Source organism: Coturnix japonica, chromosome 1 (assembly GCF_054131305.1).
Source record: "Coturnix japonica strain WE chromosome 1, WE-NBRP24, whole genome shotgun sequence".
Classification (NCBI taxonomy): domain Eukaryota; kingdom Metazoa; phylum Chordata; class Aves; order Galliformes; family Phasianidae; genus Coturnix; species Coturnix japonica.
The window spans coordinates 101579890-101607539 of NC_140663.1; the positions used below are offsets into that span (position 1 = coordinate 101579890).

At 37.7% G+C, this 27650-nt stretch overlaps 1 protein-coding gene across 28 annotated transcripts in view; it reads right to left on the reverse strand.

Annotated features, from left to right (window-relative positions):
* The window catches only part of KDM6A (lysine demethylase 6A), a 141507-nt gene that overhangs the window by 91958 nt on the left and 21899 nt on the right, over positions 1–27650 (reverse strand). For all 28 annotated transcript variants that reach the window (XR_014946574.1, XR_014946573.1, XM_085548855.1 and 25 more), the window contains exons 3-4: positions 18373–18481; positions 5737–5786 (exon numbers count right to left, since the gene is read on the reverse strand). Coding sequence is in view for 26 of the 28 variants with exons in the window: in XM_085548855.1 (XP_085404981.1) it covers positions 5737–5786; positions 18373–18481 (159 nt within the window). In the remaining 2 variants the exon portion in view is untranslated. The remainder of the gene's footprint in view (positions 1–5736; positions 5787–18372; positions 18482–27650) is intronic.

Consider the following 27650-nt stretch of genomic DNA (forward strand, 5'->3'; position numbering starts at 1 on the left):
CTACTCCATTCGTATTGAGCAGAGGGAACATGAGTGCCTTTCATTTTTGTTAGATAAATCTCTTAACACGAGAGTTAGTTATTAGAATCATGTACAATTTTACTTTACACAAAATTAGACATGCTGCATTATTTGTCTGCATTAACAACAGTGGCATGGGACTAAGAATTCAGCATTCTTGACGGCAGAAGGGCAGAATTTCATACAGATATGCCCTAAAACAAAAATTAAAATCAAGCAAGCAAACAAAAGCAACAACAAAACCAAAGCTGCAACTCTTAAGATGTTATTTACCATTCTCTAAGTATTACCTGGTTAAAGGTATCTTTTCTAAGCTAGTGATCATTTAGATTAAAAGCCTTGCATATCGTATTGAAGTTTTGATTTCAGAAGATTCCTGTGGGGAAACATTTCAAGTGCATCTCCTCACACAAAATACTCATTCCATTAAAAAAAAAAAGAAAGTATGTATTAACAATTACTTTACAAATAAAAAACAAGGGGCTTGAATGAACGTTTAGTGCCCAGATATCATAATCTTACTGTCCTTTCCAACTTCTGTTTCAGGAATCTATCTGCTTCAGTAATTCTTAGTGGTCCTGTACCATGGTACTGTTTCAATTAAACTAAGCATTTATAGCCTATTAAAAAAATAATTGAAGTTTTGATGAATTATGTCTAAAACCTCTACTAGATATTTTGAGGTTACAGCAGAAAATAAAACAGTTGTGAGTCAATGAAATGGAAAATTGCTCGGTTTTATAACAGACCCTCTGAGATGCAAAATGTTCTCTCACTTGTTATCAATGTGTCTAGTAATTGCTTTTTGTCCAACTTCTTAAAAAGGAGGAAAATTGACTTAGTCTGCAAAAAAGGCACAGCAAAGCATCCAAAGTTAAAGCATCATTTTCCATTGTTTTCCTATTTTGTAGCATTAAGAAAACAGAAAAAAAGCCATCACATTTTGCCAATCAGTAGGGAAATCTAAGAGACAAAAAGAAGTTATACAGGAATACTTAAGACGAGCACCAGGTCAAGTTCAAAAATAAACATGTTTGGTCTTACTTTTAGATCTCCAGAGAAAAAAAGTTTTACTACTAAGTGTTTTAGCCATGAAGTTACAAAATACCCTTTGTAACATTCTACATATGTTTAATTATAAAACAGCACTGTAAAAAATTAACTGGTGCTACATTACTCTGCAGGTGTACATGTCAAAGAACATTGTAAAATTGCTTTCTGTTATAAGTCAACAACTCAGCGAAGACTTATGTCAGAATTAGGGTAATACGGTTTGGCTGTGGTTGGACTTAATGATCTTTAGTGTCTTTTCCAATGTGAGTAATTCTATGATTCTTTGTCCATGAGAAGCACACACAGTTATTCAGTCTCACTTTCCAGAGCCTTCTCAACAGAAGTTGGTTTTTGTTATTGTTTTTTGTTTGCTTCGTTATTTTTGTTTTTTAAACATCTGCATGGCTTTAGATTCTCCTCAAGCTGAAACACTTGCAAGGAAACTATGATTTGCAAACATGATGCTGGAAGTCAATAGACACGAAGAATGCCTAACATAAAAATCATGAATTTAGACAAGAGTTCTAATGTCCAGTAAGCACAGGCACAGAATGCCTGATGGCCACTTTCCATTCACACACTCACAATAACATATGCTGCATGTACAACAGTAGAGCTGTCCTCATATTCTCTCATAATCTATCCTCAATACTTTGGATTTGACTAAAACACTGTCTAGAAAGCTACATACTGACTCCACAACTACAAAGACATATGTAACAGACAGCTAATGGGAGCACTGCAGAGAACCAGCACGTAGGAGCTTCCTGCAGGCATGACCTACAATCAAGAACATTACCTGCCCACCATCTACGTCAGCCTGCAGCTTCCTATGCAGCTCAACCTAGTATGTACCTGCACCAAAAAGTGTTATTCATTCAAAATCTCTGTTGTAACATCAACAGGTATACAATTCTAACAGTATGTGAACACATGCCTACCTGCAAAAACAACAAAAAAATAAAAACAAAAAAAAAACCAAACACATCAATGTACTTCCAATTGTCAAACCAAAATGGGGTTAACGATAACAGTGCTAATATCAAAGCAGAGAGGATCCCATGAAAGTAGTTAACAACCAGGCTCTTCAGCAAACTCCTCCCCAGAATCACTTTAGCAAGCAGTGAAACCTTTCCCAGCCCCACATGGGGAAGAAAAGAAGGAGGGAGGGGAAGCTTTGATCTACCTCAAGGAACTGTGTCAATGCAAGAGACGCACATATATTGCACTTACACATTCACTCTTTCACGTACTGAAATTGGTTAAGACAGCACTAATAGAACCCAGATGCTACATGGAAGAGATCATTGTCATCAACTGGATTATAATACAGCCACACAAGACGATTAAAATAGCTTTTTCCAGGTGCCAGATATCTCCCACCACGTTCAGATAAAATAAAAAGCGTCTTACTCCTTGCTGTTCTAGTCCTTTCCTCCTTAGAATATGTCAAAGCTGATAACCATGGCAGACACTTAACACTTGACATCTATTTTCTCGGCAGCATCAAAATCTACAAATTGGATTTCTAGTTGTTGCCTCCCTCTCCTGAGCTGCCCTTCCTATCTGTTCATCCTCCGCAGTCCTCCTCACCTCCCCCAAAATTTCTGACACAGGAGTTTTAAAAAGAAATACGAATGAAGTACACTGCACAGAAGGCAGATTTATTTTAGCACAGACATAAGAAACATTGGAAAAAAAAGTACTTGAACTAAAGAGCTCTATTAAGTTCTCTCAGCTTTTACCCAAGTTCAGATATTTACTTTGCCAGTAAAGTCAAATATTTTTTAGCAGAGTGAAGACACCATAAGTACCTGTGACAAACAAAAACTGCAGTAACTCAGAAATCCTGCACGTGCCGAAAGAGATTACTGATAAAAGTGGCCTGTTTTAAGAGTATGTGACATAATGTAATGCACCTCTATCAAAATTACCCATTCAAATAGTATTTCCTAGGAAGTAAGTAGTGTTTCACCCTGGAGAATGAACATCCTTCTGGTCAATAGCAAAATACAGCCTCCTCCCAATCTTTCACCTTTCACTTCTGTGCCTATAACATGGAAATAGACTCTAAATACAAGTTATTTTCTTTTATCTTTGTTTCACAGAATCAAAATAAATCGCCTCCCATACTAGCAATGAAACAACATCAAATATCATACATCAAAAGACAGAAATAAGATCTGGTAAAAAAAAAAACAACTGTGACCATGAAAAATTCTATTAAAAACAAACAAAGATTAATCACAGAATGAATGTATTATGGTGATCATCCATTGACGGAACAAACACTTACCAACCTGATGCACCAGTGAAAACCCAAAGAAGCACACACTAAAAATGCTAAGCAAGGAGGCCAATGCACACCCAAAGCAAACACAAAAACTCTCACAAAAACTCTCAGAACCCTTCTAGAAGTGTTCTATACATAAAGAGAAAAAGGACAATAATTTCAACCACAACAATTTGCAGAGAAATACTAAATCATTTCCGATACGCTGTGCAAGTTTCTAAGACCGCTCCTGCCTGTTTTCAAACCTGTCTTATATAACAGCCCTCGTGATTCAGCAATCTCCACAAATTTCTCAGTACTTTCACACAGCTCTCACCACTGCTCACAAATACCACCCTTTCTTCACACCCTTCTCTCCCCCTTTACCATTAGAATTTCCAACAGCTTAATTGATCCCCAAAAGAATTCAAATCATTTGCTTTTTTAATACAGGATCTTAAAACAAATGTTGTAAAGTGAGGAAACACAATTGGGGTTTTTTATTGTTTATTTTAATGCATTTGCAAATAGCTGTCAATTTTTAAATTTATAAGAATAGCACATCATTGGGTGACCAAAAATATATTGCAAACTCAGCGTTCTTGTAGATACAAGATCTTAAGCACAACAAGAGACAAGAAATGTGCTCAATGCAGGGAAGGATGGGGATGCAGTCCAGTCAGCTTTCTGCTACAAAGTCCAGACCAGCTTCACCATCCATTAAGAAAGAACTCTAGTTAGTTTGATTTTTAATCAGCTTCACCAAAAAGATGCTTCAGTTGAAAAAAAGCTCTTTTTCATGCAGATAAAAGTCAAAACTAATTATGACCCCCCCAAAATAAACCCAATGACCAAAAAAAAAACCACCAAATAACACTATGTATTAAAAAGTGCAAGTTTGACTTAAGGTCAAACAAGAACCTGGTACCTTAGAATAGTAGCGCATGGAACAAACAGAAATTGGTTTCAACAAGTTAATCAGAGATCACACATTTTACTGCCATCCATGCCCTTGAAATAGAACTGCAAAAGAGTTTTTGCATTTCATTTACTTGTAGATATTACAAGCCACACTGAAGCGCTCTGTGTCTAATAAAACATAGCATCACTTACACTGAAGATGTTGAGAAAATTTCCTAATTATTTATCACTTCTTTCAGTAGAGTAAAAAAAAAACCAAAAAACATTAGAAATAAAGACAAAATATTCTGAAATGTTTAGCATGAGTACAAATAATAGAAACAATTACAATGTACAAGACATTTAATTAATAGATTCCAACACACTCATTTACAGCAATCTTTTACTCTCCAGGCGCACACAAGAGGAATAGATGAATGCTAATTTTGTTGCATTTTTTAAATACAACATTTCTCTCTGAAAAACAACTTCCTCAACTGCAAAAATCACCTGGTCCAAAAATGGACCTTGTTCAACCTGTACTGGAGTAGGAGGTACCACAAAACCAAACTGAACAATTTCCCCAGGACCTTCTCATTGTACATCTATTCCATACGCATGGAAAACACATCTATTGCAGCTCATTCTTCCACGCTTTATTTACACTGCCTTTCATTTCCCATCCTCCCAAACAGGAGAGGATAACGCAAGACATTTCAGAACGTACTTACAGCCCTTAGAAAAACATAAAGGACAAACAAAACATTGTTTACTGAAGGCTGGTATGTCTTCTCCAAAGCGAGCCCTCTCTCCCTATTTGAAATATGTACTTAAGAGCACTTCTAAGAAAAACATTTGTTAAAGATCACAAAACAGTGTGATGTGTTTTCCTCCACTTGTGACCAAATCATGAGCTTCAAATTATTTCACAGGACAAAGCAATAAAAAGCAAAAACCATCTTTTCCACACTATAACTAAGAAATGCTATTCACTTAAGGTCCTGGTATCTTCGCGTTAACTTTCAGATATCATGCCTGCACAAACGGAACTTTTTCCCATTTCACGTAATGACGCTCTCTTGAGATACTGAGGGACATCTATGAAAATGAAAAGCAACCTGAGAATGTCTTTCCAAGCACAAATCCAACACCTATGCAGTGGCCTTCAAGTGGTTAAGGTTCTCTCAGAACTCACATGCATTCAAATATATGTTTACATTAAAAAAGCAGATAATAAAAAATTGTACCCTGTGGCAAAGCCACCCGATCTGTCCTTTCAATAAACAGTGTGAAGATTTATTTCCACTTAGATTTATGATATATTGCACAAATAGGTGAATATTTCCATTTAGGCTCAAGTAATACGCCACAAAGAAACTGCAGGTAGGTACTCCAAACATACGAAATTTATCTATTTTAGAAATTCAATCATTACAGCAATATATTGAAGCCAAATAAATGAATAAATTTTAGAAGCTGCATATACAGACCTTCCAGTAGTCAGATTGTAAACTGTAGTACCTCTGGTATGCAGATAATGCTGAAAGAAAGAAAAAGAAACAGTATTGAATTTGTTTTTGTTTTATTCTTTTGAGTAAAACAGAAAAATCTGAAGAGTCAGAACACAATATTAAAATGACAAATGGTTTAATAAAAGTAACACTGCCACAGTAAGTGCCCTGTTGTGTGTAACACATTCCTTGCGATTATAATTTTGTTTTATGAGATGTCAGCTAAAAAAAAATTTATTATTAACCATCTGAATGTAAATCAAGCAGCATTTTAAGGAAAACCTACAAGAAAAGGAATCATTTTAAATTTTGGGACTTTCTTCCTGGACAATGCTGCTGTAAGATTTACAAATTTAATCATGGAGCTCATTTAGCATTCTCCCCGATGTCCTGTAATTTCTAAAGACACGGTGCGGAGGGACATACAAAGAGAAATCATTTTCACATGTCCTTTCATTCAGTAACTGGAGAAACAAAAGCAAGTTTAAAAAAAAAAGGCTCATATGTAACTCACCTAACAAGACCGAGACTAAGCGGAAAAACAGTGCGAGCACTGCAGTGTTTTGAAGAATACTAGTAATACTCAGCAATGAACTTCCCAAATCACCATTCCTGCATCTCTTTTTTCTGACCAAAATTTCCTGTTGATGCAGCTTGCCCTTTGGCTAACAGGCATATGGCAACATCAGACCAGAATGCAAACAGGCCTTATGTTCTTCTAAGAATTTTACAATAGGCGCTATCAAAACTGTACTGTTTTAAGCAATGATTCACTGCGCTAACACCAAGACCTTCATTTTTGAACAAATCTTCAGATTTGAGAAAGGTTTCTACATGCATTTTCCAAACAATAAAAGGAGACAACCTCTGCTTTGAAAAATTACCAGCACTGAGCAGATTAAGACAGCAAGAATAATATGTACTTTATGCACAGATTCATTTCCTGCAAGTACCACGGATAAATTACGTACCAACATTACACCATCTTTCAATGCCTGTCCTGCTCACCGATTTCCATAACTCAACAACAGTATATAGGCTTAAGCAAAACAAGAATAAAATAGATTAAATAACAAGGCACACAGAGCTTCCTCTTCTTAAATACACAGCTGAGGATACACCCAGTCATCTTCCATCTCCTTTGATTATATCCTGCAGCCTGGTGATCTTCAATCTTTCTTCATTACTACAGCCTTAAATACTTTCGGATTGTCAGTAGAAATAAACACGCTAATAAGCATGCTGATTATCAATGGTAGCTCTCCATTTGGAGCAGGGATAAATTCACTGATTTATTCTATTCAACAAAACAACCAAGTGAAAAGCAAATATCTTTTTGTTTAGTACCTTTTATTTATCCTTCCACCACCCCCACCAAGCTCACTACCAAAACACTCAGACCTTTCAGATCTTTTGCCAGTCTTCCTAAGTGCTGATCAATATTGTTCATCTAAACCACACTTCTCATGCACATAACTGACATGTGGTGAAACACACTTATGCTGTGACTCTCACTGCTGGAACCACACGTAAAGCCAACTGCAAATTCATTTAGATGCCCAATACAGGAAGAAAACAAACAGGATACTCATCAGCCTTAGATTATCAAAACACAAAAGTATAGACATTTATAAGCAACTCAGCTGAATAGAAACTTCTGATAACCTACTCCACTAGACTAAGCTCTTCAAAACTTAAAAGTACAGTTTCCTTCTACCAATCAGTACAAACTTCAGTACATAACTGCAGTCTAAATGTAAGTTTATGAATGTCAAGAGTAAGCACATCTCAGTCACATTCTGCAACTGAGTTATGAACTGCATGTTCACAGTAACAGAAAATGAGATGTTTCCCCAAACTCTTTTTCAACTTCATGATAGAAAGACACAATTTGCTGCATCCAGACCAGACAAAGCACATGTCAGAGAATAGGCAGCACAACAGGCACAAGATTCCACAAAAGCCATTTGCAAGGCAACTTGCCCAAAGTACCACCAGCTCTTCCAATTAACATGGAGGAAAGATCCTCAATTGAAAAGAAATAATAGTCTTTGCTCCATGATACTCTGCAAGTTATCTTTGGAGTCCTGATGTTTGCAAATTATTTTCTTTACTACCTTTTCCACACTTCAATAAAATTCCAAATTCCCACACTAACAGTTGAAATGACTGTTTTAATGTTCCTGTCTCATGCTACAATTAAAAGCAAGTACATGGAAAGTATGGCCTGTTAAAGCATATTTTGTATACACATATTAGGGAAGAAAGACTTTCATTCTAAAAATCACATTTTTCTTATGAAGAATCAAAGAACACACGGCAGTCCTCCACTAAGTGTCTGAAGTACCCAATCCTATTTCTGGCTTCAGTAAGCTGTTCTAGGGACTCATCCTTAAAGCTGGATCAGGGGAAGGGTCAGGTGAAGGTCAGGGAAAGGGGCTGCACCACAGGGCGGTGGGCATGGAACGGGCTGCACAGGGCTGTGGGCACAGCCCCCAGTGCTGGAGTTCAAGGAGCATCTGGACTGTGCTACCAGACGTAGGGTTTGATGTTTGGTGGTGCTGTGTGGAGCCAGGAGCTGAACTTGATTATCCTTGTGGGTTAATTCCAGGTCAGGTATTTTGTGATCATTCCTCCTCTTTCTCAGTACATAACTATTCCTGATCCATTATTTATTAATTGCTGGTCATATCTAGAAACCTACCATCCCTTCCTTCTAGAGTGACAGCATTGTGCTGCTACCAACCACTGCACTTAGCTTCTTGAAAATGAAACGAAATAATTCTCAGTATTGTGCTGAAAATGCTAACAATAAACCCCCGAGGGATCCCTTACATCTGCTAAGAGGAACTAAATGCCCCTTTCCTCCTCAAGTACGTTAGACAACTAGCAACTGTTAGTCAAGCACAATTTCAGCACTGAATAAGTGCTCACCTTAGTTACCTGTCAAAGTTTATTTTAGCTCTGATTACAGCTACATTAGACATCTACTCCACAGACACACAAGATTTGCTACTAAGAACAGACAGAAAAAATTGAAAGAGAAGATTCAACTGTTTTTTTTTCCCCCCAGAACTTATGTGAACCACTCCCAATCAAGCACACTCCTATCAAGAATCCTGTATATAAAAAGAGGCTAGAAACCAAATTAGAAAAATTAAGATTTCTGTAAAGCTGAAACTACCTGCTAATTTTAAAGCAGTAAAACTTGACCTTGGAGCTAATCAACTTTCCACCCCCAGTGCTCATCCAATGATGTGCAGGTATGTACATTGAGTTTAGACTCAATAGAAAAACAGAAATCAAATGTTCAACATTTTAGCTAAACAGCACATTATGGATCTATAAACAACTTCCCCCCCTAAGTTTTTAACTGTATAAAAGGAGTGCAAATCCACCGAGTTACAAAACTTACTCTAAATGAAGGATTAAAAGACAAAGCAAATCCTACTGAATAAGAATTTTGAGTAGATCCCCTTCTGAGACAAAGTCTATTCTTCATCAGTTGTATGATTCTAATAATAACATGGGATACTCTGGATTATTAGAAAGCAAGTAGATACTAATTTACGTCATAAGTCATATTAGTCTCATTTTGAAAAATAACATTAAAGGGAACATTGTCATTTGCTCATTTGTTTTCCATTTACGACTGGTCACTACAAGGCAAGCTGATTTTTGTCAGAAAAACATTCTGTGAACCACCATCCTTCCCACACTGCTGTAAACTCCCACTTTTCAAGTTACATTTTCATTAAGTTTCTGAAATGCTCAGTTAAGACATCCCTTTTTAGACTACCCTATATTCTAAAGGTTACCAGAGAGCTGGATCACCTGCATGCTTCTGAAAAGAGAAGGGAATTCTCATTTAAAACATAAGAATAATATGAAAGACGAATTAGAAATTAAAATATCAGAAATCTATACAAAAAATTGGTTTTGCAAGTAGTATCATTTCCAGGAATAATACAAAACTAAAAATACAGAGAAAAGGTTGAAAGGGATCGATACTTATTGAAACACAGAAAGCTAAATTATGCATCTGAGCATCCACATGCCACATGAAACTAGCCTTAGGAATCCATTTAAAGTAATCTAGGAGTACAGAATATCATAATGAAATCAGTATCCTGAAACTACTCTCAACCAAAGAATTTTGCAGACAATCTTCTGATTATGAGCTTATTAATGAGCTTTTCAAATCTAAAAGTTCATCACTGTAGTTATACCTGTGGAACTGTTAGAAGCCAAACATACAGAAACTTTTTTTCCCCAGTGTGCAAAACACTTCTTTCTTCATTCCTAACCACATTCATAACATGACCTTGTCACCCACTAAAAATTCTCTTAAAAGCACAAAGCTGAAAGACCATATTCAACACCTAAAATAATACGGGACAAGCAACTCAATAGTTGCTATAAAAGGGGTTCTTGGATACCTGTATCAGTCCTTCCACTAAGTATTTCATTACTTATCAATTGTAGCTTATGCTCTTCTAGACAACATCATTCTCCAAAATCAATGTTACAATATCTGCTTAAAAAAAAAAACCCATTTTGCACAGATTCTGGTAAACCCGATAGCCCACTGAGTGGTACACAGCATTTGCCATCCCACCCTGAATAATGGGCTTGTTTGCCCTAAAGGCATAAACAGCTTTTCAGATCAAAATAATCTATATTGCTTGACAAGAATAAAACTCTGTTTGCCTAAAATAGCTCTGAGATGAACACTGTCTTTCTACCCAGAGAATTAAAGAGATACTGGACAGTAAGGAACCTTATCTCCAGTGCCAGAATCAAAACTGGATTCAGAATCTGTCTTTCAAACCTCCGCCATGCAGTACAAAGCTTGCTTTCCATGAGTTCATACAGTTACATTATATATTAAAAAGCTTTTACAGCCACCTAGAACCACCAGCCCTGCAATATCTACAGTTACACACTGACAGAACCATGCAATCTTATTATTTTTTTCCCCGAAAGACTTTGCTTCCTCTCGTACTATGGATGAGGGTCAAGGGACATCTCACAGTCGTGACAAGGATGATACTATTTTCTTACTCATGCTTATTTAAGATTCCTAGATTTCACACTGAGAACGAATACAAAATAGATTTTACATAATTACCATGCATGTGGCTTCAGGATTTTTTAATCTACTTAATTGCATGAGAAAATTGTACAACTTTACAAATTACATAATTATCTCAGCATCGTGATAGCCAAACTCTCTTCATAGCCAGACTCCAAATATGTAACCAGAACAAACAAGGTGAAAACGGGAAGCAAAAAAACTGCCTGAAAGACATCCCTCTATTAGTCATTTTTAGCACATTCAATCACAAATCATAAAGTCACAAAAGAATGGCTTTGCTATGGTCTACTTTAACATATATGCCTCATGATACCTCAAAATTTAAGAGGACTTTGAAGGTGATGCAAACAGAACAGTTTTTAGTGTTTTAGTGCTAAAGTAAGGTTAGATCAAACTAGATACTGACACCATCTAGTGGCACCATGCAAGGCTAATGTGACCACCACACCATGACACAGACACAGGTGGTTTAGGCTGGCTAAACTTCAAAAAGCTAAGCCTCCTGAGATTGGACATGTACCAGTTTATGTAGCTGGATGACATGAACCTGAGGGTACCAAGGAAGCTGGCTGATGTAGCTGCCAAGCTGCTCTCCATCATATATGAAAAGTCATGGGTGTCAGGTGAAGTGCCTGGTCACTAAAAAAAGCAAACATCACTCCCACATGATAAAGAAAGAGAGAAAAGGAAAAGCCAGGAAATACAGGCAGATGAGCCTCACCTCTGTACCTGGAAAGATCATGGAACAGATCCTCCTGGTAGACATAAGGCACATAAGGAATGAACAAGTTATCTGGGTCAGCCAGCATTGCTCCACCAAGGGAAGGTTGTGCCCAACAAATATGGTAGTTTCCTATGATGGAGTGACAGCATCGGTGAACAAAGGGAAGGCAACTCATGTCAACCATCTGGACTTCTGCAAAGCCTTTAACATGGTCCCCCATCACATCCTTATCTCTCAGTTGGATAGACTATTCGCTGGGTAAAGAATTGTTTGGAAGGTCACAATCAGAGGGCTGTGGTCAATGGCTCTTTGTTCAGGCCAAGGCCAGTGAGTGACAAGCGGTGTCCCTCAGGTGTTCATCTTGAGACTGTTACACTTTAATAACTTTATCCATGATATAGATTATGGGATTTGAGTGCACCTTCAGCAAGTTTTCTGGTGACACAGAACTAGTGGTACAGTTGATCCTGTAGAAGGAAGGGATGCCATGCAAACGGATAAACTCAAAAAGTGGGCCCATGTGAACCTAATGGGTCAGGGTAATTCCAGATATGCATACAAACTAGAAGAACAACTCCTTGACAGTAGCCATATGAGAAGAACATAAGGGTCCCATGTGATGAAAAACTTATGAGTCAGTGTGTGCTTGCAGCCTGGAAGGCCAAAAGTATCCTAGGCTGCATCAAAAGAAGAATGGCTAGAACAGTGAGGGAGGTGACTGTCCTTCTCTACTCTGCCCTTAGGAGGCCCCATCTGGAGTTTGGGGCCTCCAGCAAAGGAAAGATGTGGAGCTTTTGGAGAGGGCGCACAGGAGGGCCATAAAAAATGATCACAGACTAGCTCCCCTCTTAACACAGGTTGGTGGAACTGGGTTTGTTCAGTCTGTAAAGAAGTCCACAGGGAGGAGGAATCTAATAATCCTTGAGGTCCCTTCCAGTCCAAGCCATTCTATGATATAACTGCAGGCTTGAATGATGTACGATTACATGTCCCTGAGCTGAAGTACTAAGGCCTGGACAGTAAGCCTCGACTCCTGGATGAATCTCACAACCCAGCATTATACACTATCGGTATCCAATCACTAGCAAAATATGTATGATCATTAGCCAAATATGTACCTTGGACAAAACATCTCATTAGCAGGAGATGTAGCTTAGATAAAGCATTATGAGAATGTATTAATCTTTCCTAGTTTAGAAGCACAGGAGCCCTGGCCAGGCTTGATGTGGAGTCCAAAAGGGAGAATAAAAACAGATGTTTCCACCTAACTGTCACGTAAACTTGTTTATTCAACAATATAAAAACTGGACCCTCTTGTAGCAAAGTTGGAGATCTCACCTACAAGTGAATGCTCTGCATAGGACCCCCCCAGCTGCCATGAAAGGCTCTCTAAAACCTCACTGCAACAAGGGCTTGCTCCCTAGCAAATGAAAATCTGGATTATGGTAACGTATTAGGGCAGTTGGTGATGTATCTTTCTTAATCCATTGCTACCCCCATGTAGTAATGGTTAGGTGCATTGCCTCATTCTGTTTCATTCTTGCTGTATCGTTTCACTTATTATCTCATTGCTTTGAACTTAAGATAAACACCCTAGTTTAACTTGATGTCTGACCTTTGTGCTACCCCCATCCACTGGGGAAACAACAACCCAAGGATCTATAATTGTCTATGAACGACAGCAATTTTCTTAAGAATCTTTTGTTGGTAGTAGTAATTTGTAAACAATTTGGTTATATAGTGTGAAAATTAGACAGAAAATGAGGTGAAGAACTGCACAAATCAAGCATAGAGTACAGGCATTACTTCAAATCTGACAGTGTTTCCAGAAAGAAATAAATGTTCATTAAACACATGGGGGATATTTGTAGATTATGGAAACAGCTGATTACACAGTACAAGGTTTTATCCACAACAACATTTTAATTTAGGAAGAACGCTGTTAGGCTACAGAATTGAAAACATCAAAAGCTGAGGAAATTCTAAGGTTGAGTAGATGATTAAATTAAAAAATAAAAAGAAAGAAAGAAAATGTGGAAGTTCAAGCTGAGAAACACAACTCAGGTTTTTTGTTCCAAGGCCTCAGGGAAGGCACTGCTCTGTTTCCTTCAGAGATTTTTGCTGAAAGTACCAAAACACATGTGATCAAAGAAGTCTAAAAAGCATGTCTTCCTTTTAACACAAAATGAATGCAGACACACAAATGCAATACATTTACAGAAGACAAAATACCAGGTAGTTCTCAAAGTAATGTTATTGACAAATACACATTCACATCTGGAAACATAATGTAGCACCAAACTGGTGGGATGCCACTATCCTATGAATGTATCCAACTGTCCGCTGCACAGGAAACTAAGAAGTACAAAATGTTTAAGACACGAGTTAATCATGACACATTGTTGCTATTACAGAAATCCATTAGGTAATTACCTACTTCTAGTTAAGCATATTTACTCTATAAAAGGTCTTAAAATATAGAGAATATCAATGAAGGAACACAGTGGAACCACGTGAAGCTCAAGATCCTTCAAAGAACTTATTCCACAAAGTGGTTTTTAACAAGTGTTATTTCAAACTACCCAAAATGTAAATTCTCAGTCAAAAAACCACAGTCCAGTTATATCCTGTAATATGCATCCTCTACCACTAACAAAACACACCCAAAACAAATAACTATTTATAAAGAGCACTGTATTTCAAAAGCTCCAGAGAATGTTCTTATTACTTTCTACAGGAATTCCATGGGACAGTTTAAGCTGTCTGGAGTTTAACAACAGCATCCTGAAGATGAAACAAACAGCTTTAAAGTGAGACAACCCCATTTTAGACAATTATTAACAATCACAAAAAAAACAACAGAAAATTGTAAACACACTCACTTAATTGAAACACTGCCACCTCCTCCTCAGCTCATTCAGATTCCATCCTACTTAACCTGCATCCTAGATCTTATGGGACTCATCAGCAAAAGCCAGCCCAGAAGCAACCCTCATGATTCTACCTATACTAGGAACTGCTCTCTTATGCTCATATGATCATGCTCACTATTCAATTACCTCAGAATACAGCACAATGAGATGGGTTATTTTCCTTAAAAGTTCTGAAAGTCTGACATATTAACAACTATACAAATTCTCTACAAAGCTTTAAGAACAAACAAATGCAGGCACACTGTTGAAGCTGGGGGGGTCATTCTTACTACAACTTTATATAAGAATGGTTGAAGCGTTTAAATTCCAGCTTCAGTCTGTGTACTAATAAATGAGTAGGCAGTATTTTACAGGTTAATTAAAATACTCTTGAACTAATTAATGTTGTCATACAAATTATTTAGAATATTTTTGTTTCTGACAACAATTACTCAAACTACACTGACACAGCACATCAAAAACATGATCACTCTTGAGTGCGGCACTAACAATTATTTCAGTGCAGCATTTACTGTGTTTTTCTAAGTATGATGTGAATAATCACACATTTTTTCCAGTTATCTCATTAACTGCATTACCTACTACTGTCAAGAATTTCATACAGAGAACAGAAATCCAAAGTGGCCGATGCTAAAAGCGTGCCTCCACTTGTGCAATTGATAGCTGTCCTCCATTTCATTTGCAGGAACACAGCCAATATACATGAACCTTACATAAAATAAGGAACCTCAAGGGAAGCACCGATGATGTCAGACTCCATGAACTCAAAGAGCCTTCAACTAGAATTAAAACCTCTAAAATGATTGTCTACACTCTATGCTCCTTATGGAAACCAGTCATGGAAAAAGAAAAGGAATCATCTCCAACTACTAATTACCACTTTCCCCTAAGACCAGAAACACACTAATTTTGGTAAAATTCCAGCTCATGCGAGGAGTGAAGCAGCAAAAAAAGTTGACAGTCTTAGTCGGATGCACAACACTGCTGTGTCCAGATGCCTACATGACCATTCATTAGCCTCCTTAGGCAAAACCTGAGGCTGAGGTTTCACACTATGGGGCAAGTGCATCATTTTTTCTGCTAGGTTATTTTTAGTTGGATCAGTTCCCCACACAGCTGCAAATTGAATTGTGCCAGGAGAACACAGAGAAAAGCAACAAGTAGAAAGGTGATGGCACTTAAGACATGACTAGGGAACAATGGAAGCCTCTGAAACGATCAAAGCACTGGTGAATAATTTCCTATTGGGTGGCAAAGACATCATCTTAAAGTTAAGAAAAACATCATAGTTTTCACTGGGAGGAATTCGTGTTCTTTCCAAAACACCTGAAGCCAATTCTCACAAGTAATGACCAGAAAAACAAAAGCCAGACACACAGACCACCTTGTAACACATACACTAAGCAAATCAATCTGCCCTACTTATCACTGTCCAAAAACATAAGCTAGTAGCTCTGCCAACAGCTGATGCCTTCTTGCCTATAGCACCTTCTCCTAACAATAGTTGAGTAAAACCAACAGGACAACTCAATTGCAACGGCTGCAAATGAAACCTCTTAAGTTAACAACAGCAATTCAAATACATTACATTTTGGCATGACTACAAGTTGCAGCCTGACCTCAGATACAATAAAGAGAAGGACATCATCCAGTAACTTCTGATGTAAACTCATAGCTTTTGTTGAAGACCAGCTTGGTGGCTTTTTTTTAAACTGAAATACTGAATCTGAACTTCAATGGATACAAGTGACCCAAAACATAATGTACTTTAAAAGAACAGGTTTGATGGGTCACAGTTAATGAAACAAAAACACATGCTAGATTTACTTGGACTTCAGCAAGACATTTGCCATCAACTTATTCCATATTCAATGTTTATCCATCCCCAAATGATAATTCTCCATACAACGCTATCAGGATAGTCTCTGCTTCCAATAATGACATGGAATAACCCGCCACAAATTTTACAAGTCCAAATTCTTACACAGAAGTGATCGATAGCCTTTGCTGCTATAAAATAGCTGGCAACTTGAACATACCAACATGCACAGAGCTATACCTAAACTGAATGATCCACATTTGTCAAAATATTTGTGAGAGATCAAACCAGAACAACATGAAGCTTTCAAGAGATCTCTTATCAACCCAGAACTGCTTTATCTTGATCACGTTCTGTATTTTTGCAATCAACGATTTTATTCTACTTTGTGCAAACTAGATTGCTAATGTTTTTACACAAAGAATGCTTTGCATTTAATAATGGTAGTTAACAAAATGAAAAGGCTTCCAAGGGAAAATAAATAAATAAATACATTTGCAGGGGACCTGTTAGGTCAGGGCTTGAACTGGTGATTGAGCACCTGGTGAAGAGGTACCACTGGCCTGGGGAAAACAAGCAATTGTGTGCACATTGTGCTCCTCATATGACCAGAAAGGGTGGACCCGCTGCAGACTTGTATAAGGGCAAGTATGGAAGGGATGGCATCTCAGGGACCTAGGCTGCTGCATAACAGCGATTACTGTAGTGCTGGAGAGCCCTTCACCAGTTGGCTGAGTTCTGTTTTTTCTATATGTGACTACTGGCCTACTTGGGAATACTTTGCCTGGTATTGCCAAGAACCTGTCAGAAGTAATTTCACTTCTTCATGAGCAGAACAACATTAGTCATGTTGCTCTTGATACTTAAGATATTTAAGTAATTACATCCTTCATCATCTTCTCCACAGCTTTATCCAAGGCTAATTTCAGCCTAGACACCTTGCAGTTCTGAAGACCACCCTGCTTCAGGATTTCATACTTCTGGAACTTCTCAGGACTTTAAAATTGGATGTTATACATATCTGTACAATCTAAACATGTCTGAATTGCCTGTACTTCTTAGATCCCAAGCATTTACAAAATTAACCATAATTGCAGTTAGTATGTTTAATAATTAAGGGTAATACGATGATATAAAACTTTACTTTCACACTTTAAACTTATTATGCAATGCACTTCCTGCTTATCTATACACTCCACAATCATTGGAAGGGAGACAGCTATGAGACACTAAGCTGACTTACAGCCTGCAATGAACTCGCAATAGCATCAGCTGAAGATGTTGCCCTATGTCTCAGTCAGCAACACAGCCTGTTATACCGTATAATCATCAGCTCTACCAAAAAAGCAGTCTACTGACCCTCACAAAGAACAAGCATTTATAAAATTCTATGAGCTCTGACTGAAATAATGGTAAAAAAAACTTTTTAATAATTCAAAAGCCTGATGAAATAGACCTAAGAAACAAACACCTACCCCCAATAAGGTCACAGTTCCATTCTCCCACTCAGTATTTAAAACAGAATTTGAAACACACGTTAAATGCCGTCTTTTGCTCTTAAAGTAGCATTTTTCAGCCTTGTATTACCTACTGAGATTGCAAACAAATATGAAGGCATGAGCCCAATCTAAGGCACTCATTCGACACAACCATCTCTTGAAGAAACTGTTAGCTTCTGAAGTTTCCCTCTTTCCCGTTCCAATTAGGAACCCTTTCAAGGTACAGGTTCAACTCTGTATGGCCATGTAGTGAACCAGAAAAATGAAACAAGCAGTGTGGCACTACTATATAAACTAAATAAACTTCATCCTCATAACTGAAGAAGTGTATTGTGGGATTTTTTTTTTTCTTTCCAAATTAAAATTCAATTTAGAAATGGCTAATAAGTTAAAATACAACTGTGTTTTTCATCAGTCTTATTGTGTTATAGGTTTTGAAATATAGTACAAGCCATGAAAACAGTGAATTACCCAAACATTTTGTATTCTATTACATCAGCCATTGGAAATGCTAAAAAAGTAAAAATAAAAAGCCATCTTACCTTTTGGATAATCTTCCAATAAGAGGTTGAAGTGACCTAACTGACAAAAGAAATCAGACTCGACCTTTCCTTCAGCTTTCAAAATTAGCGATTCATAGCAGCGAACAGCCTGAGAAAAAGAAATACAAGGTTGTGAAAATACCGTATTTAACTAAAGCAAGTAATGCATTTTCTGAGCAATAATGTGTCGTTTCTCTCCAGTGGAAGAAGCCCATCATCTAAATAACTTGCAGTAAGGGCTGTTTATCAAACATAAAACGTATTATTTAAGACAGAACAGTTTTAGAAGTTCAACGCTTCTAATGCACATTGATAGCAAACAAGTAACTAAAGTTCTCTGTCAGCTTCAGAAACATTTGATCTCCCAAACACAAATTTCCACACCATGAAAAACATTAAAAATAATTTAAAAAAATAAAAAAATAAAAAATAAAGTCATTTTATTCTCATTGTTTCTGGCTTTTATTCTTAATGGAATCACAGTTCATCATCCTACACGTTTAACGAGTTTCTGCTAAACTGAAGAATACAGCACCTCAACTAGTTTTCTTGGACAATTTATGTAGCTTAACATGCATTTTCAAAGATCTGACTCTTCACATACTGCTGTCATGTAATCAAATGCACTGTTTACTACCTTCCATTTACTACACGGTCACTTCAGACTAAGTATCACTGAAGTTAGAAACCTGAATCCAACAAAAAAGAATTTTACTTTGAGAGAAGCAGCCCTAGAAGTTTGTAAGCAGCACTCACAAAATATGTTCTGCACTGCAAAGATAAACTTTTAATAAACTATCATCTTCTATTCGCCACATCAGTCATGATCTTTGACCTCACCTACTCTTACCTCATGACCCCACTGACAGGTTGGGAGAAGATAAAGTCTTTCAACTACTTCCAGTCACTTCCTTGATTTTGAACATACTAGCCACTAAGGTGAAGTAGCTAAACAAACTTAAAGAGGGTGGAAGAGAATGAAGATCCTTTACACCAACAGACTTTCAAAGCTCTCAAAAACTTGCCAGAATTCCAGTGAATTCAAAGTCCAGCTTTCAAAGTCCCTACTTTCCACCAACTCATGGCTTGAATATGCTTCCAGTGTGCTTGCTGTGATGAACTGTTTGACATTAATATAACACTACAATCTGAGACCTTAATATTTAACATGAAATGACAACTTAAGTCATCTTATTAAAACTGTAAGCAATGGGGGGTAGGGGGGCAGCAGGAAGGCAGAGGTGGCACACCAACCTAATCCTGTATTAGCCCAACCAATAGATCACTCTGTCCGTATCTGTGATTTTCTTCATTAAAAACTTGCTTTAATGCTCAAAATGAGAAATTCCAACAATATGAAAATACCTCAAACAGTTAAGAAAATACCAGTTCATATTTTTCATTAATGCTGTGAATTCTGCCTTTAACAACTAGGTACCCAAGGACCTTAAGGATCCTTAAGGACCCCTGCCCCTTCTCAAACGTATGCTAGAGTATGCCTGAGAAGCTTCTGAAACATTATATACAGTAGGGATACTAAAAGCCACATCCACGTCTTTTACAGAACTCTGCCCAGCGCTCAGTGAGGCAGATTTGCCCTCTGTCTTAAAACATACTCTGAAGATACAGCTCAAACATCTTACTGACCCTGCTGCCCACACAAGGAAATGTACAGAACACCAAAGCTACAAAACAGAACTTGCTTTTGAAGTAACAGTTAACTGCTGGAGCAATCTAGCTATGCCATCAAGCACACAGCCTCAGCTGATCTCTAACTGATAAGCAACATTGCCTGGAAAGCACTTACACTTAAAGCACACTCATATTCAGGGCTGGTTATTTCATGTGAATTTCCAACTTGCTTCTAGCACATTCTCACCAAATGAAACAGAAACCAAGAGCACCCCTTACTCTCCCACCCCTGGTGGAGCACCCGAGTCAACCTGAGACCTGAGCACGCTGAGAATGCTCAGCACAAGGCTGTTCTTCCAAGCAGCCCAAGAGGAGTCATCCATACAAATGGATTTACACAGTTTCAGTCCTGGTTGAGGAACTTACTTGCTAATCAAACCCACCTTTAGAAATAACAAGTATTTATCTGCACAGATTAATCGTTTGTTAACTGAATGAACAGATTCAGCAAGAGATTAAAGCATTTTAAGTGGGGAGGTCACAACTATATGCATCCACATATGGCTTCTTTGAGTAATCCAAAGATCTCGTTTCAGTGGTTCTGTAACTGTAAAGGTCAGCTATGACACCACTCATGCAACGAATTCCAATCATTCTGGAACACTGAGAATTCTGCAGAAGTTACAAATAAGATAAACAAAAACAAAACCCAGATTCCTAAGTATTGCTGTAAATCAATATAGCATGGAGGAAATAAGCGTACTCAATGAAGCCAGCTTCGAGGACTGTTAGTACTGACAAATTAACAAGAGAGAAAAAGACCCTGAAATGATAAGGAAGGTTGCTACACAGCACCGTATACTTCCTTCCCTTTGTTCAAGGCCACATGAAGATAAAAGGGAAACCTGAAGAATTTAAGAACATGGCAAAAGCATCACTAGCAGCTGCTTTGCAGCATGGAAGCCAAAGCAGAAGCAGGAAACAAATACAGGAACTCCTTCAGGAAAAGAAGCTACAGCTTGAGATGGAAAATATATATTTATATGATCAGAAAATAGCACAATAAAGCAAATGCCTACTTGGACTATTAAGAACATGATTTCTTTTCTTGGAGAAAAGTCTCTAGATTTGGGAATAACTCTGTAAGATTAAAAAAATAATAATCCAACAGATAAGACCAGAATTTGAATTATGACACTTAAGGATCACTGATAACACCTTACAGTTCTACTGCATAATTTCACCTAATACAGAGGAAAATACCACTTTGCTTGTAACTATTTGTATTCAAATACTACTGAACAATTTTTAAGGGGAAAAAAAAAAACAAACTAGCACAGCTTTTTTGAACTGTTTATAAAGAAGATGATGTAACCACATCTTAGGAGGAAGTTTTTCACTCAGAGGGTGGTGACGCACTGGAACAGGTTGCCCAAGGAGGCTGTGGATGCCCCATCCCTGGAGGCATTCAAGGCCAGGCTGGATGAGGCTCTGGGCAGCCTGGTCTGGTGGGTGGCAACCCTGCACATAGCAGGGAAGGGTGAAACGAGATGGTCATTGTGGCCCTTTTCAACCTAAGCCATTCTATGTATGCCCTTACCCAAATCTTGCAAGCATCACTGACCAAGATGAAAGCAGCGGGAATATATAGCTAAACATAGCTGCTTATTTTTAATTTTTCAATATATTAATGGTATGCAATTGCAAGAGTGCACTGATGCAGTAGGTTTTTACTCAAAAGAGAAAAAGACAGAACCACAGAAAGCAAAAAACTAAATTAACTGTTCAAGAAAAAGCAGACAATAGTGTAAAATGCCAGATTCAAACCCCAAGATGTTCCTATAGCCTTAAAGAACACAACATTAAAGTACAAAAAACACTGCTGCAAATGTACATTAAAAAAAAACAAGTCAGTTGCTGCTACTTTCTAAATGCAATGCGAATGATCTGAACATGCAGGCTTTGCATGCAGCTAATGGGAACTGCAAGCAAGAAGGAAATTTAAGTGGGGAAAAAAACAGAACAAAATAGGAGACACCAGCATGCTCTTCACAAATGGAATACTACATATAGAAATGCAGTGTTAACCAGCTCTTAAGGGATATCTTACTGTTCCAGAAAAGAAAATAATTCTAAAGATAGTGCTGGATACTGAGGTGATAATTAGACAATTTATCTGACCAGCCAGTCCAAGGTACATCTACAGACCAGGAAGACAGAAGTCCATGTACGTGCTGGGCCCGTTCTCCCCACCTCAGCATCAAAAGCAAACACTTTCAACAGCTGTCCTTCCATTCCTATCTCCATGCTACAACTGACTGAAATTCACATTATTTTCGAACAACAATGATGAAAGCATCCTATGAGCCTCTTGATTTAGTTCTAGCTCCCGCTCTGCAGCAACGCAAGTCTGATCAAGGCCACCTTAGCACAAGCAAAGAGAAAAAAGACAAGCCCAAATTCTTCACAACTGCTTTTTCCCCCATCAGCAACTGGCTGGATAAACACCAGCTCCTGGGCTACAGATGACTTAAAAGAACATTTCATATACATCTACAAAGAAAAGCATACAATTCATATTTGATGAAAGGTAACCTATATTAATTCAACATATCCTTCAGTAAAGGCTCTCTTTTTCTGTATGGATGGCACAATACTCTTTCTTAGCTTCCCTTACTTGCTTAGTATCAACTCCCAGCAGAGCTTTCAGGACTTCTTTATATACTCTTACTCTCTGCAAAGCTCATATTGTGTTATAAATAAAGTTTCTCTCTCATCTTAACACAAGTTAACTCTCCTTGTATTTCAAATGCAGGCCGTATTATATAACAACCGCTGCATGGCTTTTAAGCTCAGCGTGATGGTCACAAACACGCTGACACCCAAATCAGTTTAGGCCTCAAATAGAAAAAATACTGAGCTCCTTGATAATTTTGGCTGGTTTTTTTTGCAAAAGTATTTATAATATATTTGAGTATCAACTCTGATCAACTAAACATACTAAGATCATTTCAAGTCTTTATCATTTCAGGGACAGTAAGCAGTTTACAGCAGTGGAAACTGATCCTTCCCCACGCATGATTTTTCTAGAGACACATCATCAGCTTTAGCCAATTTATTTTCCCCCGGCTACTGCTCCACAAAATAGCACACTAAAATAAACGCTGCGAGCAAGGAAGAAGAACAAGCAGTTACAGGTTAGCATAACTTGATGGAACCAATTAGGATGTAGGTTTTCAAAAAGCCACTGCTGCAGTGGCTTCTCAATGGTAAATTATCATTTGAGGAGAAAAAAAAACAATCATACTTGTTACAAGCATTATTGCTGGTTTTATATGGAAGAAAAAGAGAAAGATGAAGAAGCAAACCACAGAAATAAGGTCAGGGTTGCTGAATCTAAGGTCAAAATTAACATGCAAACTATTTGAAAGGTGAATGTCACAAACAAAAAAAGTGTTGTAGAGGGTGGAATGAAAGCAGCATGCAATCACTGTTAGAAACAAACTGTAACGTTTTTAAGAAGTAATTTAGAAACCTACTGCAGAAAATAACATCACCAAAACAGCCCTATGATCTGAGGGAGAAAAGCAGACATGAGTAACTAAGAGAGAGCTCAGATCTTGAAGCCATTTATCACTCAGAAGTGGGGGATAATACTTCATACTGCAGAGAAGCATATCAACATGCACATATTCAAATGACAAATGGAGAAGAGTGACATTTTAGCAGAGGGTGGAGAACTCAAAAACACAAAGGTGCCATCACTGAATCAGGAACACTTGGTATTGATGCTAAGGTTCTGAGTCCTTTCTGTCACAACTATAAGCTCCATAATGAAGGCTCCTCATAGAAAACACTGGGAGCTTGCTGGTTTTCAGCTGACAGTGTCCATAAACAAGCACATTTTGATGAACAATTACTGACTGCAGTTGATGTTCAGGATCAACTTCAGGACCCAAACCCATTTTACCCAACTGTATTTACAAAAATTCTTGCAAATATATATTTATATGTATGAATGTACACACACTGTACAGGAAATTAAAGCAGATTTTCAACAACCACTGAACAGAATGTTCTCTACTCTGTCCTTGGAAAACATTTCATGATCTGGAAACCCAAGAGATATGACAACTATTGTATGGAATTTCATCGTTCCAAATCCCGCATTCTATTTTTATGTAGATGCGTGAATTCTCTATTTTATTATTGAAGCGAGCACTAGATTTTTTCATAGGCAATCAAAATGGCTGATTTTTATCAGCATACAGGCAGATTTTTAAATATAATTACCATAATAATATAGTCTCCATAATAACCATCTTTTGAATAAGCTTTAGCACCTTAATTTAGCAATTGTTCTAGAGCCAATTAATTGCCTCACTACACAAACTTTTAGCCTACTTCATCTGATTGTATTCTAGCAATAACTAACTATACTGAACAGCACATCACAACTGAGGGGCAAGGGCATGATCCTTTCAATCATTTAGACAGTTAACTCTGAGAGGCAAACTTAAACTTTCTGAAAACATTACAGCAGTTCTATCTGTAAATGCTAAACGCTCCTAACTAGATTTTAGTCATATTTTACTTTATTATTTCAACTAAATTAGATGACTGTTTTACTGGTTTCACTGTATAAATAAAACTTTGGAAATACAATTAAATCAACGCAGGAGGGGGGAAAAAAAAAATCAATTAAAACCAGATGGCATTAGTAACTGCCTGCTTTGCTTAAGGAAAAAATGTTAAGATTTCAGCTGTTATTCATGCAAAAAAACTGATCTGGTTAAGTCTTGGAAAATGCAACAGTGACTATCAGCTACCAAGAACAGACAAGAAAGAAATGAATAAAGAAGCTTGGGGGGTGGGGGGGGGGGAAGTAGTAAAAACAATATTAAAAATATTAAAAAAATACACATATGCAGAAGAAATTTTCTACTAAGATTCTGACATAATACACGTGAAAATACCCAGCTTCAGACTGAATAGATGCAAAGTAATACAGGGGAGCAACTGCTATAAGCTATTTAAAAAACAAAACAACAAAATACTCCACCAAATGCTGTTAAACTTGCACAGTTTGAAGTTCGGGCCTAAGAGGATTCAAGTATCAGAGGTGGTTCAACTTTCAGAAATAAATATTATTGGTAGCTTATAAAATACAAGGAAAAGAAGATCTATTTTAAAACAGACAGAGATGAAAACAGGGAAGAGGCTGTATATGAAGAATGTTAACAGGCTGGGAAGTATGACATTTTCAGCACCACAAGAGATACGAATTTGGTAACACTACAGTAAGACACAAAGGACACAAATTCTGTAGATGGAAGGAACCTGGTTTCGTATACTGAGATGTTCACAGAATCACAGAATTGTAGGGGTTGGAAGGGACCTCTAGAGATCATCGAGTCCAACCCCCTGCCAAAGCAGGCTCCCTACACCATGTCGCACAGGTAGGCGTCCAGGCGGGTCTTGAATATCTCCAGAGAAGGAGACTCCACCACCTCCCTGGGCAGCCAGGGAGCCATGTTATTTCCAGGATTCTCAGAATGCTGTCACCTTTCAAACTGACATAGCTATCATACCAAGAATGGTTCCCCACAAACATCTTATATCTCATCACTGCAATCTCATACAAGGGTATCACCATGTACCTTTTCCACAGCCATTCATATATACTCCTCTGCTGGCTGATTAATTATGATTAGACAATGGGAAACCCACTCAACCTTAAAGTCAGCAACACTGGAATATAATCAAATATGCATGAAAACTAGCTTGCATAGAAAAATGTTGTGGGGAAGAACTTTATGCCCAGTGCCCTTGAAAAGCACCACAGTAATTCCCATTAAGAGCTGAAACTCTTCATAGTCAACAACTGCAAATTTGCAGACTTATCCCCACAGCTTTCCCACTTTATGTGGTATTCTGAACTAAGGACACTTACAGTGAAGAAACATGAGGAATACAATTCTCCCAGTACAGTCACACAACAAACCACCAGTACCACTACTGAACAGCAAAGCTAGTGAGCCGCATTCAAGGAAAGAAAGAAGGTCTGTCTGCCTGTGCAACACCACTACAGCAAGTGTGGGGGGAACGCTCACACAGATTTCAGGGTGATGACAATACACTTAAATATTTCTCAGGAACTTGCCAACAGAACCCCCTGAGAAGAACCCCTTATTAGCTTTGTACTGCATCTTCACAAGCAACACATCCCAAAGAATTCACTAACTGCGGGGTAACTAGACGTATCGGCTGTCAACTGACACTGTTTTGGTTAACATTCAGCTGAACTTGGATACAAGGCCTCCTTCTGAACCCTACCTGATCTGCTGATAAAGAGATGGATATTGAACAAAACTAACTGAGAAAACATGCACATATCAACATTCACGCTGCTTCTTCATGCATCTCTACATGTTTCTGCAGTGTCTATTAAGCTAGAAAACAAAAGTTACTGCAAAGGACACAGCTCTTAGTACCACAGCAGCTGAGAATTCTACCAGCCCAGAAATAAAAAACCCAACATACAAAAATATATGCACAGGAAAAAAAATCTCAAACTCCCCTCCTCTCTCCCAAAGAAACCACTACAAACATCCAAAGTGACCATTCATCCAGGATATGAAAGACTAAAATTCACGATTTTCTCCAAATTAAAACAAAGATTTCAATTATAGTGTCCAGTACTCATAGCATGTGTCTTAAATATGATTCCAGAGACAACTTCCTCACTTCTCGGCCAGAAGTTACCACAATGATTCACAGGAGAAGTGAAGATGAATAACAAAGGCTGAGTTCATAGTTATATACAAGGAACTCAATTCTACCTATAATTTCCCAACCCACAAGCAGAGTATAACACTGTTAAGACAAGGTGGATTTTATGATTAATCATAAATATATATATATATATATATATTATATATATACGTATGTATATATACACACACACACACACACAGACGTATGTACATGGACAAAGAGGAATGCAATTCATTAGAGAAAAGCCCTGAGAAATTAGGGGCCATCTCACTGTCCATCTTGGCTGAGTGCTTTAGCTTGTGTTGTAATTTCTAATCAACTCCATCGTGCCATTATTTCTTCCAACAATAATTTGCACATTCTCTTTTCTCCCATGTCCAGCTGCATAAGGTACAATATCCCCTTTCAGTTGGACTTAACCTGAACAACTTAATGTATAATCCTGCAGTACCTCTGGACAAGAAGCCACCAATTCAAACTACAGATAGAGTTCCTCGTTGCTGAGTGCTCTTTTACAGCCAGTTACATCTAAATCCTCAGTAGCTAAATGAATTAAAATAAAATACAAGGAGACAAAAAATTAATCTTCAGACAATGGTCACCTGCAGTTGTTTTTTCTAAATTCAAGCCAACATATATCCAGTGCTATGAACCAGTTAAGGTTCTCCTAAAAAACAGAATTAGTTATTGGAGCTTATACACAGTTCACTACTCTTACTGCTCAGCATACTTGCCAATCCCAACCTGCATGGCAAGCAGGCACTTTTAAGAGCTCAGATGGTCATTCCCTATCTGTAGATTTAAAAAAGAAAATAAGCACAAGGCAAGTAGAACACTATTGTACAGAAACTGAGTTTCTGATTTTCAGA